Consider the following 21050-nt stretch of genomic DNA (forward strand, 5'->3'; position numbering starts at 1 on the left):
CCCTCGGGCTTGTCTTGACCATCAGGGCACCTGGCCTGCACCAGGCTGCATTAAGAACCATTGCTTCACAGGCTGGTAGCTCGGTTTAATTCTGGCCATAACCCCACTAGGAGGCCACACGGTCTCACTTTAATAATGGGCAATGAGCAAGGCATGAGGAGTCCAGTAGTTGGCCCAGGGGGCAGAGTCACTGCCCTTGCCCTGTTAGATCTGAGCACCCCTTCTGGCGCACCCTCGGTCAGGCAGGCCTTGGAACCACATGGTCCAAGGGAGAGGTCGGCAGAGCCCCCGAAGCATTTAGGGAAAGGCAAGACGACGACGTGCTTCCTGCCACTGCGCCCTGGGGGCCCGCTCACATCCTGTATCTACCCAGGCTGGGATAAGGGGCTTCCATCATTTTGGGGGGGAAAGGGCTGGCTAGGAGGGGTCACCACCAACGTCCACAGAGACCCTGCTTCCTATACCACCTTCAACGCAGAGGCCTCTGGACAAAGGCAGTGTCCCACTGGGAGGATCTGGGCACTGACTCAAGGGGAGGGGTACAGGCTCCACCACAGCCTCCCTCAAATTAAGGTTGGGAAGGTGGTCTTGGTTTTGGAGGCTTGACATGATCAATCAGTCATGTACAAACCAAAGGCAAAACTGCCTGCGAGGGATGAAGAGAATTGGGGGAGGGGTCTTAGCCACAGTATGGTTATCACCCTCCTCACAACCTGCTTACCCAGAGCCTCCCAACACACCCACCTCTTTCCCCTATGCCCCATCTTACAGGGCTTGAACCTTGATGGAGCTCCTGTGCTTGCACTTCCCGGAAACCACCAGGGTGTGGGGAATACCCCCAGAGAACTGTCAAGGAGCAGAGGCAGACAGTAAATGGTGAACAACTCCAGGGCTGGATGATCTTTTGAGGACCAGAACTCAGATGTCTGAGGATGGAGAAGGGGGCCCTTCCCACCAGGGCTCCACAGCAGGGACGAAGGTGGCTACTGAACTGAACCCTAGGGGCATGCTTGACCAAGCCAGAGTCCCAGAATCAGGGCATTGTGGTGGGACAGACATGTGGAAAGTTATTGGAACAGAAGATGAAGCTGCTGAAATCAAATCACTCTGAGGAGCACAGAGGAATGCTGATGTGTTCATTTCTATCATATAATCTCATATAATCTAGGGAACAGCCCAAAGAAAATCTCACTATGACCCTACTGCCAGTTCATGATGGAATGGCTTGGTTGCTCTATGAGGAGTCCAGGGTAGTACCAGCTTCAAGTTCAGCCTGTCTCACATCATCAGAGTCCTCTTTCCATCTTTAGTGATTTCTCTGCTGGCAGTAAGCTTCCTTTATGCCACTAAAAGGCTCAACACCCTAAGGCAAGACCCAACCTCCTCGTCCAGAGGCAACCCCAAAATCTGGGGTCATGTTTTCATCCCTGAATCAGTCACAGTGGTCAGGAGTCAGATGGACCTGGCCAAGGGTCACTGCACATGTATGAGGGCCCCCAACATAATTTGGAAGCCGGATTCCCCAAAGAAGGGTTTGCTCCCCTGGATCAGCACTGCACATCCAGCTGCAGGCTATTTCTGAGCTTTTCTGTTAAAATCGGATACCTATTTGATTTAAATTTTTTTGCTTTCTGCTAGTCTTTTCTAGTACAAGTGATAGCAAACAGTTGTTTGTTGCTGTGGTGGTGATTGGTAGTAGTAGTGACTTTTAATCTTGATCTTGATTAAAAGTAGTGACGTTTACAATGTTTTTTAAAACTAAAAGACATTTGAAAACATCTATTCACTGAGATATTTGCACCCCCCAAAGGTGGAGAAAAGGCTCTCTACTGCCTCTGGATACCCAGGGACATCAGTATTCCAAGGGAACCTGTTTGATACTTTTTTTTTCCCCTAAATAAAAGACAGGATTCTGCACTTCCACTGCCATGGCCCAGGCTCAGTTCCTGGCCAGGGAACTGATTCAACCAAAAGAAGAAAAAAGAAAGCTCGTGTAGACTGTAATGCGACTCATTGGTGGGGTAAGAAGTAGACCAACTAGAGAGTGATTCTGAAGGAACGGTTGACAAATGAAATGACTAATGAGACAAGAGCCAAGGGGACGATCTTAAGGTAGAAGTGGAAAAAGCCAAAGTGGAAAAAACCCCAACTTTCTGAAACAACTCCAAAACTTTTTTGTTTCATTCTCCAAAAATCTGAAGAAAAAATAAATTTGTTTATCCACAAATTATTCCTGTTTTGCCCAGGACTTTACATGGCTAAACTGATGAGCCAAAATTGCTGGGTTAAAAAATCGTATAAAGGTCAACAAATTTTATGTCAAACTGATAAATAATAAATCTGAAAACAAAGCTAACCAAATAAAGTTAACTGTATTTACATCCTACCATTACTACTGTTTTTCCCATACCAGTAAAGAAGTTTAACTTTTTTTCCTTCATAGCTTCAAATTTTTAAGACCTTTACATCTTTACTCTGAAATTTCATGCCTGGGTGAATGTACAAATAATAGCAAAATAAAGACAACAGGAAGAGAAAAGATGGTTTGATAACCAAAAATTCATGGAATTTTCTACTAAAAAGATGCAGTTTCTAGATAACTAATAAAAATCTGGGCTTCCAAGGTGGCTCAGTAGTAAAGTATCTGCCTGCCAATTCAGGAGACGTGGATTTGATCCCTGGGTAGGAAAGATTCCCCTAGAGAAGGAAATGCCCTCCAGTATTCTTGCCTGGGAAATCCCATGGATAGGGGAGCCCGGCAGGCTTCAGTCATGGGATTGCAGAGAGTCGGACATGACTAAGCACGAATACTCTGTAATGACCTATAATAGGAAGAGAATCTGAAAAAGTGTATCTATATATACATAAAACTGATTCACTTTGCTGTACAGCAGAAACTAAACATTGTAAGTCAACCATACTCCAATAAAAATTATTTTAAAAAGATTCAATTTCAATCTCTTTTATAGGTAAAAATGGTCAGAGACACAAAGAGGCTGGACATCTTGCCCAAGGGTTTTGTCTGGTGCCTTCCCCACTCACTCTTCTGTCCATCCAGCTTCTTTAGAGGCGCTTCTTACCAGGAGCCGTAGGTCACTTGAAAGGCAGCCAAAGTGGTGCCACAGGCAGTGTCAGCCCTGAATGATGAGCTTGAAGCAGAACGTTGGGCAGCTGCTTGACACAGGGGGTCAAAGAGAATGAAAACCATGGATAAGGAGGATGTGGAGTACACATAAAGGCTAAGGAGGGCAGTGATGGCCAGGAGGGTGACAGGCCACCTGGACTTATCAGCTGGAAGGACTTAGGTGGCTGGTGACAAGGTCCAAATGAAGTGGGGCCTGAGGGTAGATGAGAGTGGGGAATTTGGGGCCCAGCTCTGCTGGGAATACAGATTCCTGGCCCCCTGTAGGGATACCCTGGAGAAGGAGGAGGAGAAGTGGTGTCTGTCTGCCAGGGGTTTCTTGGCTGAGAAGCTGGGCTGCAGAACTGGAACCAAGGTCAGAAGGCATGAAGGCAATGGGGCAGCTCTGGAACCTTCCTGCTCAACAGTCTGCTGAAGGGCACTAGATTCTGACTCTCAAGTATGGAGGACGGGGTGGTTAGGGCACAGAGGAATGTTGTCCTGAGGGGAACAGCTTCTTCTGGCCCTCCACAGAGCTCCTTGCCTTCCTGGCTGCCCTTATAGGAACTTGGATCTTCCTGAGGTAGATGGCAACTCCCTCAGTAGAGGAAAAAAGGCATCAAGCTATGTTATTTGAGCACCAAGGGTCTTCCTCTCACCTACCCAGGGGCCTGGAGAGGTCCCCCAGGAGAGCAGGGAGGCCCTAGTCTCTCCCTCAGCCCCTCCAGCACCACTGGAGGGTTAGTGTGGGAGCAGCGTCTCTCCTCCCGGAACAGTGAGGAGACAGTACAGCCACAACTGAGAGAAGGGCTGTGAGGGGCTGGGAATGCTGGTCAAAGCTGCCTGCCCTGGCCAGCAAGAAGCCCTAAGAGGCTTGTGACTCCAGGGAAAGCCTGAGGCTCTAGATGTGGGAAGCCATGCTTGCCAAGGGTTCAAGGAAGGTGGGGGTGGTGGGACAGGGTAGACTGGAAGTAGAAAAACAAGGACTTGGTGACATCTAAGGAGTCCAAGTTACAGGAAGGAGGCAGAGGGAGTCAGGAATATCTGGCTGGAAAATGTGAGTGGGAATAGAGGATGAAGGCTAAAGAGGTCATCTGGGGGCTTCATGGCTTGAAAATTTCCAGGAACTGTATATGGATCCAGGTGTTGGTCATGTGTTCAGTATGTCATGTATTTATTGAGCATCTACCATACCAGTGTTGTGCTGATGAAAGATTACCATCCAACTGCTCTCAAGGAGATCACCGTCTAACCTGGAAGATGGACCAGGGAGCAAAGTAAGAATAAAGAAGCGTTTGCTACAATTAGGGGTCATAAGGATCTGTGGTGGAAGGAAACGGGAATGAACTTTAGATGATGTGAGCTGAAGGAGGAACTGAACCATGATAAGAGCTGTGGACAGGACACATCTCCCAGACACTCAGACTCTCCAGGCCTGGAGGCAGGTAGGGGCCAGTTGTGTTGGAGGAATTATTGGCAGCCACTTGGCTGGAACAGTGCCCTCCTGAGAGAAGGAGAAGGGGATGACAGAGGATGAGATGGTTGGATGGCATCACCGACTCGACGGACATGAGTTTGAGCAAGCCCCAGGACCTGGTGATGGACAAGGAAGACTGGTGTGCTGCAGTCCATGGGGTCGCAAAGAGTCAAACACGACCGAGCGACTGAACTGAACTGAACTGAGAACAGGAGTCTGGGATGAGATGGGAAACAGGCAGGCGCCAGCTTGCACAGCACTCCCTAACCCACACCCCTGCCCCCCTGGGCCATAGTAGAGTGTTTGCTTTTATTTATTTCCAAAATGGCACTAGAAGCCATTGGAGGCCGAGAATGGATGGTGGGTGGGGGCAAGTCAGAGGGCCAGAGGAAGGATGATGTGCAAATGGCAGAACTGAACTCTATTTTGAAGGTAAACCTAACAGAACTTACTCATGGATCTGTGGATGAGTCGGGGAGACTCCCAGGAGCTCTATTTTGCCTGAATTTCATTTGAATTCCCAGTTTGTCATCCAGGTTGGGGGCAGAGGGTAAGTAGGCTATGTCATGTTCAAGCCAGGAGCCAGGGGAAGATCCAGAGCTGGCCACACTCGTAGGTCCGAGGAGGTAAGGAGAGAAGGGATTACCTAGTGACTGAGTGGTAAAGAATCTGCCTGCCAGTGCAGGCGATATGGGTTCAATCCCTGATCTGAGAAGATCCCACATGCCACGGAGCAAGTAAGCCCAAGTGCCACAACTATGAAGTCCACGCACTGTAGAGCCTGTGCTCCGCAACGAGAAGTCACCAGGATGAGAAGCCTGTGCACCGCAGCCACAGAGTAGCCCCCACTCTCTACAACTAGAGAAAAACCCGCACAGCAAGACCCAGAGCAGCCAAAACTAAATTTAAAAAAATTAGAGTGGCTAAAGGAGAAAACTCAGTTGAAAATACTTCAGAAAGCCATTAAGCGCCTTGTGGAACTCAGAACTCAAGGTTGTGACCACAGCCCAGTAAAGTCTGAGACCTCGAGGATGGGAATGAGAAGGAATGTGTGTGTTTATGTCCAAGTCCCTAAACTACCTGTGTAAGGACCCAATGGGGCACAGAGGGGTGGACACGAGGGGAGGGGGGAGGGGAGACGGGGGAGACCTGAGGCATCTCAGCCTCAGATCCACAGTGGACAGGTGGTGGCTGGGAAGCCTAAAGGAAACAGCTTCTTGCTCGGCAGCAGGGGTGTGGGGGAGCCAGCGGCGCTCTCCAGGACAACCGGAGGAATGGAAACCACAAGGGCAGAGCCCAGGAGGCTGTGGTAGAGAAGGGGTCAGAAGGGGTCTGTGTCCGTTTCTGTGAGAGTCTGGTCCATAGGCCCCTGGGGGAGATCTTGACCGGGGGCTCCTATTTCCTCAGTGATCTCAGTGGTGAGGCCTCAGATGAGGGAGGAGGCTGCAGGAAGGGATGAGAGGTGGCCCTCCATTCTAGGTTTGCCTCCTGGAACAGCTGGGTTGGAAGGTCCAGGTGTTTGGGAGTAGCTGGTGACAAGGAGAGGAAGATGTAGAAGCCTAGGCATTCTGAGATGAGAGGGGCTGAGGGCAAAAGGAGTGGCTTTTCAGGGGTCCAGCCCCTGCACCTCCCACATGGAGCTCTCCTCCCTGACAGCCTGCCTGCCGTCAGCCCCCCTCAAAGCTCCATCCCCTACTCCTGGGGCTGCGGGAGTCTGTGCAGTGGGCTGGAGTATAGCTAAAGGGCATCTTGAGAAAGTCCCATGGCTGTGTGGAGAAGGTAGCCCAGAGTAGAGACGATCTCGAGTCTCTGCCTAGGCTGCTCACCACAACCAGAGAAGCATGTGGCCAGCCCCGAGCCAGTCACTGTCTGAGCATCTTCAGTAGTAGGGAGCAGGGTGCTCAGGGCCATCCTGACCCCCAGGCCTTCATCGGCCAAGGGGGGCAACCTCATAGCTTTGCTCCTAATGCTCTCTTAACCTTGCTGGGAGGGGAAACCAGGTCAGCCTCACCCAATCCATGCATGGGGCTTCCCTAACGCATCAGAAACCCTTGGGGGCCACAGGGCAGCCCCCTGGTAGAGGTGGGGTCACCTTTTGCTTGCTTCACCCGCCCTCTTCCAACGTCTGGGGGACAGAAGCCGAACTCCGTGCCAGCAGGAGGTGAGAAGGGGAAATCGCAGCTCTTCCTCGGGCTGGCAGCCAGTGTGGAGGGGATGGGGGTTAGCACTTCGTTGTGGGGAGAGTTCCTGGGTCAGTCCCAGGCCGAGAGCTGTAGAATCATTTGCTGAGAAGCCGCGGAAGGTCAGACCAAGAGTTCATGGGAAGGGTTGGATTTGCCTGGCCGCGCGCACCACCGCCTCCCTACACAAGCACGCGCGCGCATCCTACCTCCCCCACGTACTACTCAAGAGGGACCAGGCGCCGGAGAAGGCGCGTCCCAGGGCTGAGCTCCCTCTTGTCTGGGAAAGAAAACCGGGCGGCGGGGCCATCTTAGGAAGCAAAAAAGCTGCAAGTCAAGACCTTGACCAAAGAGAGAGCCGAGGACTCAACGAGACCAGGAGCGAAACCGTGAAGGGCTTTGTCAGCAAACCCGACGCCGCCGAGTCGGGTGGGCGGCGGGGTCCGCCGACCAGGGCGTAGCCCAGAGAACGCGCACTAGCGGGTGTAGAAAGTCGAGGTGCGCTTCCTGGAGGAGTAAGAGGATTTGCTGCTTGAGAAGCCAGGGTGAATGGAGGGGGCGGGGCCCGGGTGGGCTGGGCCCAGCGGAGGCCCCCTGCCGAGAGGAGGGCACTGGCCTAGCACTTAAAGTCAAGACGAGGGAGGCCCCACCGGGACCCGCCGCACCGTCTCAACTCCGAGGGTCTCTCAGCTCATCGTGCTTCTTCGCAGAAACTTCGCAGCCCTGCTCAGCCCCTAGCCGGGCGACACCTGGGCGGACGCGAAGAAGCCCAGTCTACGCGTTCTAAGTGGCCGCGGGCTCCCGGGAGCAACCCGCCCGGAGTGAAAAGGAGTACGGGTGAGGGCGCGGGGCGGGCGGGCGGGACCCTGGTCCGCGCCGCACGGCCTCCGGCGCCAGGGAGGACCGTCGGCGCGGCATTAGGACCCAGGCGCGGCCCAGGGGTGTGTCGCCGGCTCCTGCCGCCGGCCTGTAGGAGACTGCGAGGTAGGGGTCCGAAGCCCCGGGTGAGGACCCGGGGCGTGCGCGGGTGTGCAGCGGTTCTGCGGCTGACTACTGGGCCGTGGCCGCGGGCACCAGGTGCGCGTTCCCTCTCCAGCCATGCGGCGGGTGCCCGCGGCGGGAAGCCCGTCCAGTCTCCGTCGCAGAGCCGTGCTGGGCTGGGAAGCGGAGCCGTCGAGGCGCTGGGAGGAACGCGGACGACGTCGGTTTTCCTCGGCCCCCGGCGTAGTGGGCGAGAGGGTCTTGGGGGCTTACCAGCCGGGGCGGTGGTGCCCGGGGTGAGTTCGGCTTCTAGGAAGTGGAAGTCCAGGTGGGTACACGGGTGGTTGGGGGAAGCACAGGACGGCTTCGTGGGCACTGCGCTCTTGACTTAACGCCGTTTTAAAACAACAGTGTTTGAACCTACGAGATAGCTGGGGAAGGGTGGAAGTCTTGCAAATAGCGGGGCGGAGTTGTGGGGTCCCCAGCACCTCGAGCTCCAGGGTCTTCGCAGGCGGGCGTCACCCCCTCGGAAAGCCTCATTTTACATTCTACCCGACTCCTTTGGCGCTGCGCGGCAGCCTGCCCACTCTTAGGGGTCCCTGGGCCTCTGACTGTCTGTCCCCTGTGCGGCCATGGCAGTCTCTCGGCCGCCGCTCTGACACCTGAGGGCCAGCACCGCGGTGTACTGTTTACGTGCACGTGAATCGTGCGGCTTGGGAGTAGGTGTGCACCGTCCCCACCCTTCCATATCCTCGTCCCTCTCTTCCTCTGTCCACCCCCGCGCCTCTGCTGCCAGGTTTACTGCCCCCGCGCCTCCCTTGTGCATGCCGCCCGGGCTCCTGCCCCGGGAGACGGTCCGCATTCTGCACGACCCCTCCCCCCGACCTCCTCGGCCTCCGAGTCTGAGGCTCTTTCCTCTCGCGCACGCGGCCGCTTCTGACGCTTCCTTCCTTGAACAGAGCAACACAAACTGCGTGGAGCATCCATCCGGGGGCCCGGCGCAAAGAGCGCGCACGCCCCACCCCATCCCCCCCCCCCCCACCCCCGCCCCCGCGCCATCTCCCAAGAGGAACCAACGGCTCCGCCTCCCAGGAGGCCCGGAAAGTGGGTGGCGCTGAGGGAAGGAGGCCGTTGCCCCAGGTCACCCCGTGTGACCCCGGGCGCGGGAGGTTAGGGGCGACTGCACGTGTGATGGGTCTTGATGGCGCCAGGGACCGACATGACAGTGAGAGCCGAAGAGATGTGCTGGAAGAAGAGCCTCGGCCCAGTTCCTGGACTTTGCAGCGAAGGCTTGAGAGAGGGAGGCTGTCTTCTCCAGGGAAGGTGGCCAGACAGGTCTCCTCCTTCCAGAGTTCTACAACTAGCGTATCCTTCTTTCCTTCACGGGGTACTGTTAATTATTCCTGGAGAGAACATGCTGAGAACATCTCCCCGCCTCCCTCCTTTCCCACCTGGGCAAGCCCCTAGCAGATGGGTTGAAGAATAACAGGAAGTAGCTTCCTCTAGCTCCTCAAGGGGCTCCTGTCTAGTGCTGTCCCCTGCTCCTTTTTCTCCCAGGGGCTCTGGGAAGGATAAGAAAGACTCAGCAGGGGTTGGTGAGGGGTAGGCAGCAGATGTGCAGGAAAGGCTGTCCAGACACATGGAGCTGGTGACAGTTCTTTGGTTTGCCTTACAGAAAACTCTTCTGTCATGTCGCAGAATGGATACTTTGAGGATGCAGGTGTGTACCTTTCGGGTGTGGGTGTGTGTAGAGAGCTTCTTGGTCAAAAGACTTTAGGGGACCTAGTCCATCCACCTGGGTAATCATGGTCCTCTGCTGGTGCTGGGATGCCTTTGGATTCTACCTCCAGGAGGTTATGGTGTGGTCAGAGAGGCAGCTAACACTGCCTTGGACACCAGCCGGTCTCTGGGGGTCCTGGAGTCCTGGGAGAGCGAGCTGCTCACCATCCTGGGCTATGTGGACCATCTGATATGTTAACAATGCTCTGGTTATCTGACCAGGTTTTAGGCCAAATGTTGTATCTGCCCACATTCCTAAGATCCTGCTCAGCCCTGTGAGGGAGGGGCTGCGACTGTCCCTCTAAATTGCAGTCTCTGCACCTCAATTTTCCCTGCTTGCACCAGCCTAGTTCTCTACCTCCCCGTATCTCTGGGGTGGGTACATGCTCCTGTGCCCAGATTCAGGAAGCGGCCTGAGCATTGTTCAGTGAGACAGTGCCTGGACAGAGTGGCAGTGTGCTCTACATAGGGTTCCCAAGGCATGATGACTGCATGTGCCAGGCTGCTGATGGACAAGTCCCAGGAGCCTTGCAGTGAACTAGTGGTGTCTATTGGGTAGGACCTAGGTTGAGCTCAGGATAGGGGAGAAGTGGGGCAGTGAGGGACATTCTAGGGAATAGACAGTGCTGGTGGGGGTGGTAGACGCTGGGACAGATTGGGGCTGGGAAACCAAGCAGTCTAAGCAAAGCAGGTCTATAACTGGGGAAGAAAGTGTTTTTTATGGACATGAGCTCCATGACAAGTAGGGGAAGGATGTCTTTTGACTTAATAGTTCTTCTCTGGGCTCTGGTGCAGTGCAGACCTAGAGCCTAGGGGTTACCAGCTCATGAGGGTGTTGATAGGGGAGGCCTAGTGCTTCCTACCCAGAAAAAGCCCAGGCTGAGCACAGGATACTGGGGGAACAGGGCCTGGGATGTAAAGAGGAAACCAGCAGACTAGAGTGGAAGTGAGTCAGGGTGAGTCACTGCCTGGCAGGTGGAGGCGAGCTACGTATGACCCTTCCCTGTCCCTCCATGGGTGTTTTTAGGTGTTTGTGGGATCTGAGCTGCAAGGGCCCCAGGGGAATCACAAGTGGTGGACCACAGGGGACCCACAGGACATAGTGAGGAAGAGGGGCCAAATGGGCCAAGAGTAAGGCAGGGAGGGCCCTCGGTGGACTTGCCAGAGGAGGAAGGTTCTGTTGAGCCTTGAAGAAGGCCCTCCAGGGAGGGAAGCCCTCAGCTTGCAGGACAGGAGCTGACCTGCCTGGCGTGCTGGCCACCTGGCCTGAGGAGGAGATTGAGGTGGGGATGGGACTGGGCCCGAGGGACCAGGGATCTGGACTGAAGCAGCAAGGCTGGCTCAGGCTGTTGGCCCAGAGGCAGCGAGAAGCCCCAGCAGGGCTCAGGGCAGCATGTCCACAGGTGGCTTCCTGTAGGAGGGAGCCTGTGCTGTGGGGCAGCTGCAGGAACTGGGAGGCAGACCAGAAGAAAGGGCAGCAGGCTCTGTGCCCTGGGGGCCCAAGGCCCGAGATGAGGCCTCCTTCTGGGGTCCTGTCCCCTCTCTGTCCCTGGCTCTATTTCTCTGGCTCTCCTGCTGCCTGGGCCTTGTCTGATGTCAGACTAAGGCTTCTCAGCCTTAATGCTTTGCCCCTACACCCTCCCTGTGCCAATTGAGGTCTGGATACTGCAGGGCTCTGGCTTCCGTTGGGTTGCTTCTGGGGAGGGAGCAACCCTCCCCAGAAGCCAAACAGCTCCCTCCTCCCTGGGGAGCCAGACAGGTCCAGGTCCCACAGCCTGGAGGTTCTGGGAAGGCAGCGGCCAGGCAGTCTCAACTGTGTCATTGTACCATGTATCTGGCCCAATGTTTGTGGAACGAACATGTCTTTCTTTAGCTAAAGGATATGCATGGCACAGAACCGTACATGGGTCCCACAGCTGAAGAATGCTGGAGAAAACTGTTGGGTAGGGGGTGCCACCAGGCTGCTATGCTCGGGGATGGGCCAGGACCAGACATGGGGCCTACCTGAACCAAGGCTTCCTTCCCGGCCAGAGGCCGCCCTCACCACTCACCAAGACTGCACCCAGTAGGACAGCCCAGGGGCCCTGCTCTCTTGGCTCGGCGCCGCTCTCTCCCTTGTGTAGCACTGACAGCCAGGCCCTCTTGGGGGGGCGGGCCTCTCTTGGTGGTGGTTGGGGCTCCAGGCTACCTCAAGTGTGACACAGATGACGCCTCTGAAACCCGTGAGGAGAGCCTGAGGGATGAGGCCTTCGACACGGTCAACTCCTCCATTGTGTCTGGTGAAAGCATCAGCTTTTTTGTCAACGTCAACCTCGAGGTGCAGCCTACCCAGTCTGGTATGGGGGTTGTGGCAGGGACAGGTTGGGGGGGGCATGCATGGGACGGGACTGAACAGATACGGCCCACTTCACCAAGGAGACCTGAAGGGCTGGGGCAGCACCCTGAGCCCTCCCACTTTCCTCTAGCAGAATGTGAATCACCTGGCGGCTACGGGCTCCTACACACCTCCCGCAAGGTGAGCGGCCCATTGGCTGGATGGGAAACATTTGGTTCCAGGCCGCTAGCTGGGGGTGGAGGTGGTCGCTTCCCTGAGAGATCTCATATTAGCCTGGGGGCCGACCACACTGGCCTTCTCTCTCTGGGACCATCACAACGGAGGGGTCCAGGCAAGGACAGAGGGTCTTATTTACGGGCCTGTCTGGTTCTGTGCACGGGGTCCCCATAGTACCTGATGTTAAAGAACTTTGAGGAAGAGATCCGTGCACACCGGGACTTAGATGGCTTCCTGGCACGGGCCAGAATCATCCTGGATGAAACGGCCACCTCCCTGGATGACGTGCTGCGGGCTATGCTGTACCGCTTAGCCCAAGACCCTTACAACACCGAGCCAGAGTGCAACCTGGACCTGCTCACGGCCATGCTCTTCACTGACGGAGGGGCTCCCATGGAGGGCAAAGGTAAGGGGTGTCTCTTGGCCTGGGCGGAAGGTCAGGGAGGTGGACGGTCTGACTCTCCACTTTGTTAGCAGTTCACCTGCTGTCGGACACCATCCAAGGGGTCACTGCCACAGTAACGGGGGTACAATACCAGCAGTCATGGATCTGTATCCTGTGAGTTGCCAGGCCACCATGCTGGCCTCCCCATGTCACCTCAGAGACAGGCATCCAGTAACCCTGTAGAGGCTGGCCTGCTCAGTCTCTGGGGAGAGTGAGGAATTCATCCCATCTGGTCTTTTTTCCTCCTTAACAGAGGTCACTGGGGTCATACTTAGGAGTTCTGGGTGGCGGGGGTGGAGCCCCAGCTCCCAAGGGTGGCAGCCATGTGCCGTGTGCCCTCCCTGTCCCACCAGCTGTACCTCCAAGGCCCTGCTGAGGCGACACGTGTGCATCAGCCGCCTGGTCCGCCCGCAGAACTGGGGGCAGAATTCCTGTGAGGTGCGGTTTGTCATCCTGGTGCTGGCCCCACCCAAGATGGTGAGGAGGGGTTTCGGGTGGCTCTGTTTCCTGGGAAAGAGGGTACCAGGTTACCCTGCGCTCTCCTTGAGGGCATCTCTTCCAGTGCAGGAGGCCTACAGAATTGGCCTCCGAAGGCTGTTCACCCTATCTGTTCATCCCTGGGTTTATCTGAAGAATACTTGCTAGGTCCTCTTCAAGCCCTGATTTCCCCAGAAGTTGCCCAAAAGATTATATTTCCTTCCTGACTGAAAAGAGATACTCGTTAAAAGTATTACTATTCAAACATGGGCCTTTCTCTGGCCTGCATGACGCTGACTCTTCTAATCGGCTGACTGTGATTTGTTGACCAAAGAGTCCCACTCTTTCCTGGGCTGTTTACCCCCTGGCCAGGGGCAGATTATCTCACTTTTGTGGGGACTGAGACATACAATTTGGGGAATCTTCTTTTATGGGAGAGGATTTAAAAATCTTGAGTAAAAAATGGCAAGGGTCCCTCTTTCCAGGCTTGGGAAGGGCCTTAATGCTTAAGCTTAATGCTTAAGCTTCCATTGGCTTTTTGATGATTCTGCTCTTGCAGATGGCCCTTCAGATGGCCCCTCCCCAGGCTTTCTCTATGCAAAGGGGTGCTAATGGGATCGTAGACACACTGCGAACCTCTCTAGATGTTACTGTGCTGGCAACAGAGGAAGAGCATTTAGGGCAGCAGGCACCTCATGGGTCAGAGGAGTGACAGCTGACAAGGTGGCCAACAGTTGGAAAGAGCAGAATCCCTAGGGCTGAGTGGCTAGACTGGCACCTTGAGACGTGCCAGCCAGCCTGACACCTGGCTCCGCCTCGGAGAACAGGCCTGTTCTAAAGCTACCAGAAAGCAGTGGGCACGGCGCAGGTGCAGGCCTGGGACGCAGCTTTGGGCAACCCAGAGGGGAGGATGCCGCTCCCAGGGGCCAGAGTTGTCGAGATGAGACAGGCTGCTGTGGTGGAGGCTGGACACGGAGTTCACAGACAGGGCTGACCTTGGCCAGGCAAAAGGGAGAGGGCTAGATGGCCTGGAGCCCCTCTGAAAATCAGATAAAGCAGCAAACAGAGCAAACGCCCCAGGTGAAAAGTAGCTGAGCAAACTTTTTTTTTTTCCATCATCAGGATTTCATTATCCACAATTACACAGATTTAACCTGAGTTTGTAAGAAAAATACTAGGTCAGTGGTAGTCTAGTGATCTGCTGACCTGGTGGCAATTGTGGCAGGATCCACTATGTGTGACTGTTGGGGGACTACACCTAGATCATGGGGACAGAGTGGCCAGGGCTGGGGAGGGTGCCCTCTGCTCTACAGTGGCTACAGATGTGACTCTTGCCCCACCCCCAGAAAAGCACCAAGACTGCCACAGAAGTGGGGCGCACATTTGCCACTATGATGTTAGACATCACCTTCCGCCAGAAGCTCCTGAAGACCCGCACAGAGGAGGAATTCAAAGAAGCCCTGGTCCATCAGAGACAGCTGCTCACCGTAATGAGCCACTGTCCGAGTATCAGCATGGACTACAGCATGAGCTCCATCTGCATCATCAGACCCCCACAGGTGCGGGCCAGACATGGCCTGGGCGGGCAGCCCAGGGCAAGGACACAGGGCTGATGGGCATGTCCTTTTCCCAGCCCCCAAAGCAGAAGGACTTTCTCCCCATGGGGAAGGGCATCCAGGAGGACATCGCCCGCAGGTTCCCTGTGTACCCACTGGACTTCACTGACGGTAAGTGCCCCATGACCCTCTCAGAGCTTGGCCTGTAGCTCAGGCCCCCGGCCTGGCCTGTGTCCCCACACACACAATCTCCATCCCGTCTCCCTTTCCTAGGCATCATTGGGAAAAACAAGGCTGTGGGCAAATACATCACCACCACCCTGTTCCTCTACTTTGCCTGCCTGCTGCCCACAATTGCTTTTGGGTCCCTCAATGATGAGAACACAAATGGAGCCATCGGTGAGGGGCTGGAGGCTATCGGGGAGTGCTGGGGGGCCAGGCCCATGGTACCCCCTGACCACCTACTTCCTCAGACGTACAGAAGACTGTGGCCGGGCAGGGCATTGGAGGCATCCTGTACGCGCTCTTCTCTGGGCAGCCGCTGGTGGTGCTGCTGACGACTGCGCCCCTGGCCCTCTACATCAATGGTGCAGTGGGGGTGAGAGCGGGGAGAGGGTTCCTGGGGTCCTTCCCCCAACCCGGCCCTGACTGCTCACTCCTGTCCTGCCCCTGCAGTAATCCGTGACATCTGCGATGACTATAATCTGGACTTCAATACCTTCTATGCATGGACAGGCCTGTGGAACAGTTTCTTCCTCACACTTTATGCCCTCTTCAACCTCAGCCTGGTCATGAGTCTTTTCAAGAGGTAACAGAGCCTTCCCTAAGCTCCTGGGACTTTCAAGCAGGAGGGAGACCAAGGCCAGGGACATGGGTCAGCTTCCATGCCACCCTCCAAGGCCCTGTAACCCTAGATAAGATGGGGTGCCCTCACCATATCACTACCCCAAGGGGAAAGTCTGGGGCCCTGGCCCTCTTCATGCAGGAGGTAGGAGCCATGCCAAGGCTTGGGGAAACCCACCCTCTACAATTCACCCCATCTTATGAGACATACCTTCTGCTGGCAGGTCAACAGAGGAGATCATTGCCTTGTTCATTTCTATCACATTCATCCTAGATGCTATCAAGGGCACAGTCAAGAGTGAGTATTATACAGCCAGTGGCCACCTGCTGCAGGGGAAGCTGAGTTGAGATGGGGTACAGACTGTGGCAGAGCAGCCAAGAAGAATACAAGCTAAGGCTGCTTCCGCGGTCCAGGGTGCCATGGGAGTCATGACTGACACAGCGCAGCAATTAGCAGGTGACAGAGCTGTGTCAGGCAGGGTCAGAGGCACTGGGCCAGGCAGGATTCGCTGTCAGAAATGGACAAAGGGCAGGGTGTGGGGTGATGGGTAGACAGACAGGTTGAGGAATCCTGCCTGACAGAAGGCCAGCTCTCCCCTCTTCCGCCCAGAATCCTTTTCTCCCATCAGGGCTCCTTCTGCCCACATCCAGGAGGAAGTTGCTAGGCCTAGGCTCCCAGAGCCCAGATGGCTGAATTCTGATGGTCTGTACCCATAGTCTTCCAGAAGTACTACTATGGCCGTGACATTGGACTCTTCTTCAAAGATAAGTCCTCCTTGGGGAGCCTGCTGGACCTCAATAGTAGCCTCCACACTGCCCTCAACACCAGTTTCCTGACCAGCCCACCGGAGCTAACTTCAACGGGCAGCCAGGACTCTGAGCCCCTGGCCCGGGATACAGCTGTGCTCAGCCTCCTCATCATGCTGGGCACGCTCTGGCTGAGCTACACCCTCTACCAGTTGAAGAAGAGGTGAGGGGTGCCCCCTCGGGTCCGGGGAACACAAGCCCCCAGGCCACACTGACACTCACCTGCCTCCATAGCCCCTACCTGCACCCCTACGTGCGTGAGCTCCTGTCAGACTGCGCCTTGCCCATTTCGGTGCTTACCTTCTCCCTCATCTCTTCCTATGGCTTCCAGGAGATTAAGAGTAAGTTAGGACCAGCCGTGGGGTGGGATGGGGTGGGTTGCTCTGTGGGGGATGCAAGCTTGAGCAGGGGCCTGTACCCTACTGCAGTGGTCAAGTTTCGCTACAGCTCGAGTGACAGCCTGTTCGAGATAGCCGAGATGCACTCGCTATCCCTGGTGGCCATCAGCAGCGCCATGGGCCTCGGCTTCCTCCTCTCCATGCTCTTCTTCATAGAGCAGAACCTGGTGGCTGCCTTGGCTAATGCCCCACAGAACAGGTTTGCAGGGCTGGGGACGGAGGGGTGAGTATGTGCCCAACCTTTCAGAGGCCAAGAGGGCTCTGGCCATATGTGACCCTGCCCGCTGCAGGCTGGTAAAGGGCACTGCCTACCACTGGGACCTCCTGCTCATCGCCATCATCAATACTGGGCTGTCTCTGTTTGGGCTGCCCTGGATCCATGCTGCCTACCCCCACTCCCTGCTGCACGTGCGAGCACTGGCTTTGGTGGAGGAGCATGTAGAGAACGGGCACATTTATGAGACGTGAGTGTGAAGAGGGCCCCTCGAGGTGTGAGGCCCGAGTCACGAGGGCCCTGAGGTGTGGGGCAGCCCTGGGCCACATGGGACTTAAGGAGGGATATGGCTTGGGGGGCAAGGGCCCAGAAGTGCCAGAGCCTGGTAAGCATGTGACCTGGGATGGACACGGCCCCGTGGACCAGGCCAGAGCAATCCTACGCGCTGCACCCTCGCAGGATTGTGAACGTGAAGGAGACTCGGCTGACCTCCCTGGGCGCCAGCGTCCTGGTGGGCTTCTCCCTCCTGCTGCTGCCCTTCCCACTGCAGTGGATCCCCAAGCCCGTGCTCTATGGCCTCTTCCTCTACCTCGCGCTCACCTCCATCGACGGCAACCAGCTCTTTCAGCGCATGGTGCTGCTGCTCAAGGACCAGGCGAGTGGCCCTGAGGGCGGGGGTAGGGGTGGGGCATCTGGCTCCAGACCTGCCCACACCTGGTCCCTGCCACCCACAGACGTCATACCCACCCACCCACTACATCCGGAGGGTGCCCCAGAGGAAGATCCACTACTTCACAGGCCTGCAGGTCCTGCAGCTGCTGCTGCTCTGTGCCTTTGGCATGAGCCCACTGCTCTACATGAAGATGGTCTTTCCCCTCATCATGATTGCCATGATCCCCATTCGGTATGGAGGGCGGACAGCAGGCAGAAAGGACGCAGCGGGGCGGGAGAGGGTGGGCTGGAACGGCTGCTCTCTGCCTATTCCTCCCTGCCCCAGTGCTTATCTTCCTGCCTGTTCCTCCTCCCCGCAGCTACAACGTGCTGCCCCAAATCATTGAAGCCAAGTACTTGGATGCCATGGACGCTGAACACTGATGCCCTGACTTGCAGGTCCTGGCCACCCCCCATGCGCCCGTTTCTCCAGGTCTCCCCAGGCTGGCTGTGTAGCTGTGTGTGGGCATCCGGGAATGCGGCTCTGTGCTGCAGCCCCTCACAGCTGTCCCAAGTGGCCAAGGGTGCCTGGGCACTGAGGCAGCTCTGAGGGATGTGTCTGCTCCTTTTCCCACTAGCCCTTTGCTTTGGGTCCAGAGTGCTGCTCAGGGCAGCTTCTGCCCAAGCAGGACGGATTTTCTTTTGATAAAGAGTGTCAGGTGGCCGAAAGAGAAACCATTTCCTTGATTGTGTAAGGAACTTGCTGGATGCACATTAGAGAATAAAGCTCCTATTTCTATGCTTCTACATGCCACCTCCATCCATGCTGCCCTGCCCCAGCCTCTGAAGGCCACCCAAGGACTCTAGGGAGGAATAGACCCTCCCAGGGGAAGAGGGATGAAAGGGACTGACTGTTAACTGCCACTAAGGGTTGTTACTTCCAACTCCACACAGCACCCCAACAGGGAAATGTGGAAGATCCAGGAGGCCCTTGTAATGCCGTGTTGCCAGGAACCTGCAGGGAACGTGTTCTAGGAACAGCACATGCAAGGGCCCCAAGAAGGAGGCTTGAGGCCCCTGAAGAGGTGGCTGACGGGGTGGGACAGGCACAGTCACCGTGCTGGTTGCAGGATGGATCAAAGTAAAAGTGGTAGTCACTAAGTCTGTTGGACTCTTTGCGACCCCATGGACTGTAGCCCGCCAGGGTCCTCTGTCCCTGGAATTCTCCAGGCAAGAATACGGGAGTGGGTTGCCATTCTCTTCTCCCAGGGGATCTTCCCAACCCAGGGACCGAACTCGGGTCTCATGCATTGCAGGCGAGTTCTTTACCATCTGAGCTACCAGGGAAGCCTGCAGGATGGGTAGCTAAGTTTAAAGAGGGGGACAGAAAGTATACTGTGCACCTAGGACAGAAGTCTATGAGGAAGCAGCTGGGAACCAGACAGAGAGGTGCCCTGCTCCAAGCACCACGTAGCCACCCACTCACATAACACAGCAGGTGACCCTTCTATGGGGCCCCTCCCCAGTAGCCTGGGTGTTGCCTGCAGGTAGGGCCATGTCTAGGATCACCAGGTAAGAAGGCAGGCACCCCCCCATCTGAGTCCCAGCCACATAACCACCTACTCCAAGGAGACAACCCAGAGGAGGCTGGGCATGGCCACTGGCACTTCCCGAGGAAACACCCAGCTGGGCTTCACAGGCAGCAGAGGAGCAAAGGGATGAGGTCCTGTCCTCACCCATACCTGTTGACAGTCTGGGGAGCAAACATTAAATCCAAGCCCCAGGCCAAGCTGCCAGGACTGAGGAACAGTGATGGGAAGGGACGAAACTTAAGCCTGGGAGTGACATGCCAGCACTGAGGACCCCTACCCCCCAAGCTGCTGCACACAACAGGCTTTTCTGACTGTCCTTGGGGTTGGGCAGCTGTTTACTAGGGTAACACCTACAAAAAAGCAAGGGAGCCACTCCAGCCCTCTGAAATCCCCCCGGGGAATGGGTTCACCAGGGCACAGTAAGGGTCTGGGGCAGTTGAGTTGGGCCCTTAGCTGGCCCCTCAGGCTGAACTACAACATAACTCAACTGGGGTTAAGTACTCCATCCCCTATCCCTGCCACAAAAATGAACCTGGAGTTACAATCATAAACCAGCATTGTAGTTGCTCTAATGTACACCAGCATAAAGAAAAAGCACTCACCACCCCACACTGCCTGCCCCACAGCCCAGCTGCCAAACACAATAGAGGCCAGCTGAGTGGCGGAGTGGATTTCGCATGGAAAAGTTCAACGCGTGATCTGAGACTTGAAAGACAAAAGGGGAAGAATACTCCAGCTAGCAATGGTACACGAACAGCCTCAGCACAGCTCTGCCCTCTGGCCATCCCACCCCTCAGCCCTCTTTCCCGACCCTGGGAGGTTTTCTGCTTCTGCCCAAGGGGACTCAGGAGGCAGACGCCTGCCTGGGGAGGTTTCAAGGCAGCTATTCCCAATTTATTATGGAAGCAAGTACCTTCTGGAATTTTTATTTGCTGTATTTAAAAAACATCTAAGGCTGTTTGTGTGGTTCTTCCCCAAACCGTTAACCCTGTGAAGGGTTAACTTCACCCAAGGTCCTTTCAGGATTCCAGGCCTGGAGGCCGTAGGAGACCAGTGAATCCACAAGGGCAAGAGGATGGCGTTGTCCTTTGGCCAAAGTCTCTCCAAACAGAGCCAGTTGCTCCCAACAGCTGGTAACACCGCCAGAAAGTGGTAATCCTGAAGGAAATACTTGGACAGGTGCCTGCCTGATAGAGGTGGTTTCAGGCTACCCCTCTCCGGATCCCCAGCCAGAGTGGTCATCACCGACCCCAGGAGTCAGGCTGCTAAAGTATTCTTGCAACTCAAGCAGGGCCCGGAAGCGATGGGAAATGGTGTTCTTCTCAGCCTTGGGCATCTCTGCATACCTACAGGGTGACAGTAACAGCTCAGAGAAGAGGGAGCCCAGATTTGGGGAGGGTGTGTACACCTCACCGCATCCTGGAGATGAAGCTCAGAGAGTCCCTAGTAAAAGGTGGCAGGGCCACCAGCTCCTGGCAGCCAGAGTTAATTTTTTATAAATCAAAGAGTCTTAAATTCCGATGTAGGTAGAAATCCATATTAATCTGTGTGGAAGGATACTAAATTTGTTCTAGTGTGTCCAAAAGTCATTAAAAGGAAGCCAGGGACAGGGGGACGAGCTGCATGTTTGAGCAGCTTTGTCATCTGTTGACAGAAGCAGTGGGGCCTAACAGAGCAAACACAGCAATCTCCTCCAGTGCACTGCAGGGTGGGCAGATGGGCAGGGGAAGTGGGCCTTGAACAGCCAGCCAGTCACCTGCCATCCATGTCAGGACTCCAATGAGCTGAGAATCCTATACTCCAATTGTTACTTTCACATCTATGCCACCCAATACAGTGGCCACCAGTATGTGGCCATTTAAATTTTAACCAGTTACAATTGAATAAACATAAATTCTGTTCCTCAGTTGCTCTAACCACATTTCAACTGCTGTACAGCCACATGTGGCTGACAGCCACTGGACCACATGGTGCAGCT

At 55.4% G+C, this 21050-nt stretch overlaps 2 protein-coding genes across 36 annotated transcripts in view; one reads left to right on the forward strand and one right to left on the reverse strand.

Moving 5' to 3' along the window:
- Positions 1-2946: 2946 nt before the first annotated feature.
- ITPA (inosine triphosphatase) overlaps positions 2947-21050 on the reverse strand; it is a 30153-nt gene continuing 12049 nt past the window's right edge. For 2 of the 4 annotated variants that reach the window (XM_042229799.2, XM_042229800.2), the window contains one exon: positions 2947-3171. In XM_042229799.2, coding sequence (XP_042085733.1) covers positions 3132-3171 — 40 coding nt within the window. In that variant the 3' untranslated portion in view covers positions 2947-3131. Of the gene's footprint in view, positions 3172-19982; positions 20419-21050 lie in introns of those variants that run through there. The other 2 variants (XM_042229798.2, XM_004014369.6) reach the window with 1 other exon arrangement.
- SLC4A11 (solute carrier family 4 member 11) lies at positions 6995-18287 on the forward strand. Of its 32 annotated transcripts, none has more exons than XM_060397626.1 (20): positions 6995-7615; positions 9435-9479; positions 11722-11874; positions 12004-12053; positions 12264-12495; positions 12567-12648; positions 12888-13011; positions 14358-14570; positions 14645-14738; positions 14841-14966; positions 15041-15154; positions 15243-15375; positions 15635-15708; positions 16128-16380; positions 16452-16558; positions 16646-16814; positions 16906-17079; positions 17289-17484; positions 17564-17733; positions 17861-18287. In XM_060397626.1, exons 2-20 carry the CDS (start codon positions 9449-9451, stop codon positions 17922-17924), a joined length of 2559 nt encoding a protein of 852 aa, XP_060253609.1. In that variant the 5' UTR covers positions 6995-7615; positions 9435-9448; the 3' UTR covers positions 17925-18287. The 32 variants fall into 32 exon arrangements, with proteins under 32 accessions (XP_060253609.1, XP_060253610.1, XP_060253611.1 ...); XM_060397627.1 differs by having other exon boundaries at positions 12007-12053; XM_060397628.1 differs by having other exon boundaries at positions 11743-11874; positions 12007-12053; positions 12564-12648.

Source organism: Ovis aries, chromosome 13, assembly GCF_016772045.2.
Source record: "Ovis aries strain OAR_USU_Benz2616 breed Rambouillet chromosome 13, ARS-UI_Ramb_v3.0, whole genome shotgun sequence".
NCBI classification, from domain to species: Eukaryota; Metazoa; Chordata; class Mammalia; order Artiodactyla; family Bovidae; genus Ovis; species Ovis aries.

Coding starts and splice junctions, on each gene's coding strand:
- SLC4A11 (XM_042229784.2), top strand. CDS start 8,951: ATGGGTCTTGATGGCGCCAGGGACCGACATGACAGTGAGAGCCGAAGA. Junction 9,147..9,434: donor ATCCTTCTTTCCTTCACGGG/GTACTGTTAATT, acceptor TTTGCCTTACAG/AAAACTCTTCTGTCATGTCG. Junction 16,559..16,645: donor TGGCTTCCAGGAGATTAAGA/GTAAGTTAGGAC, acceptor ACCCTACTGCAG/TGGTCAAGTTTCGCTACAGC.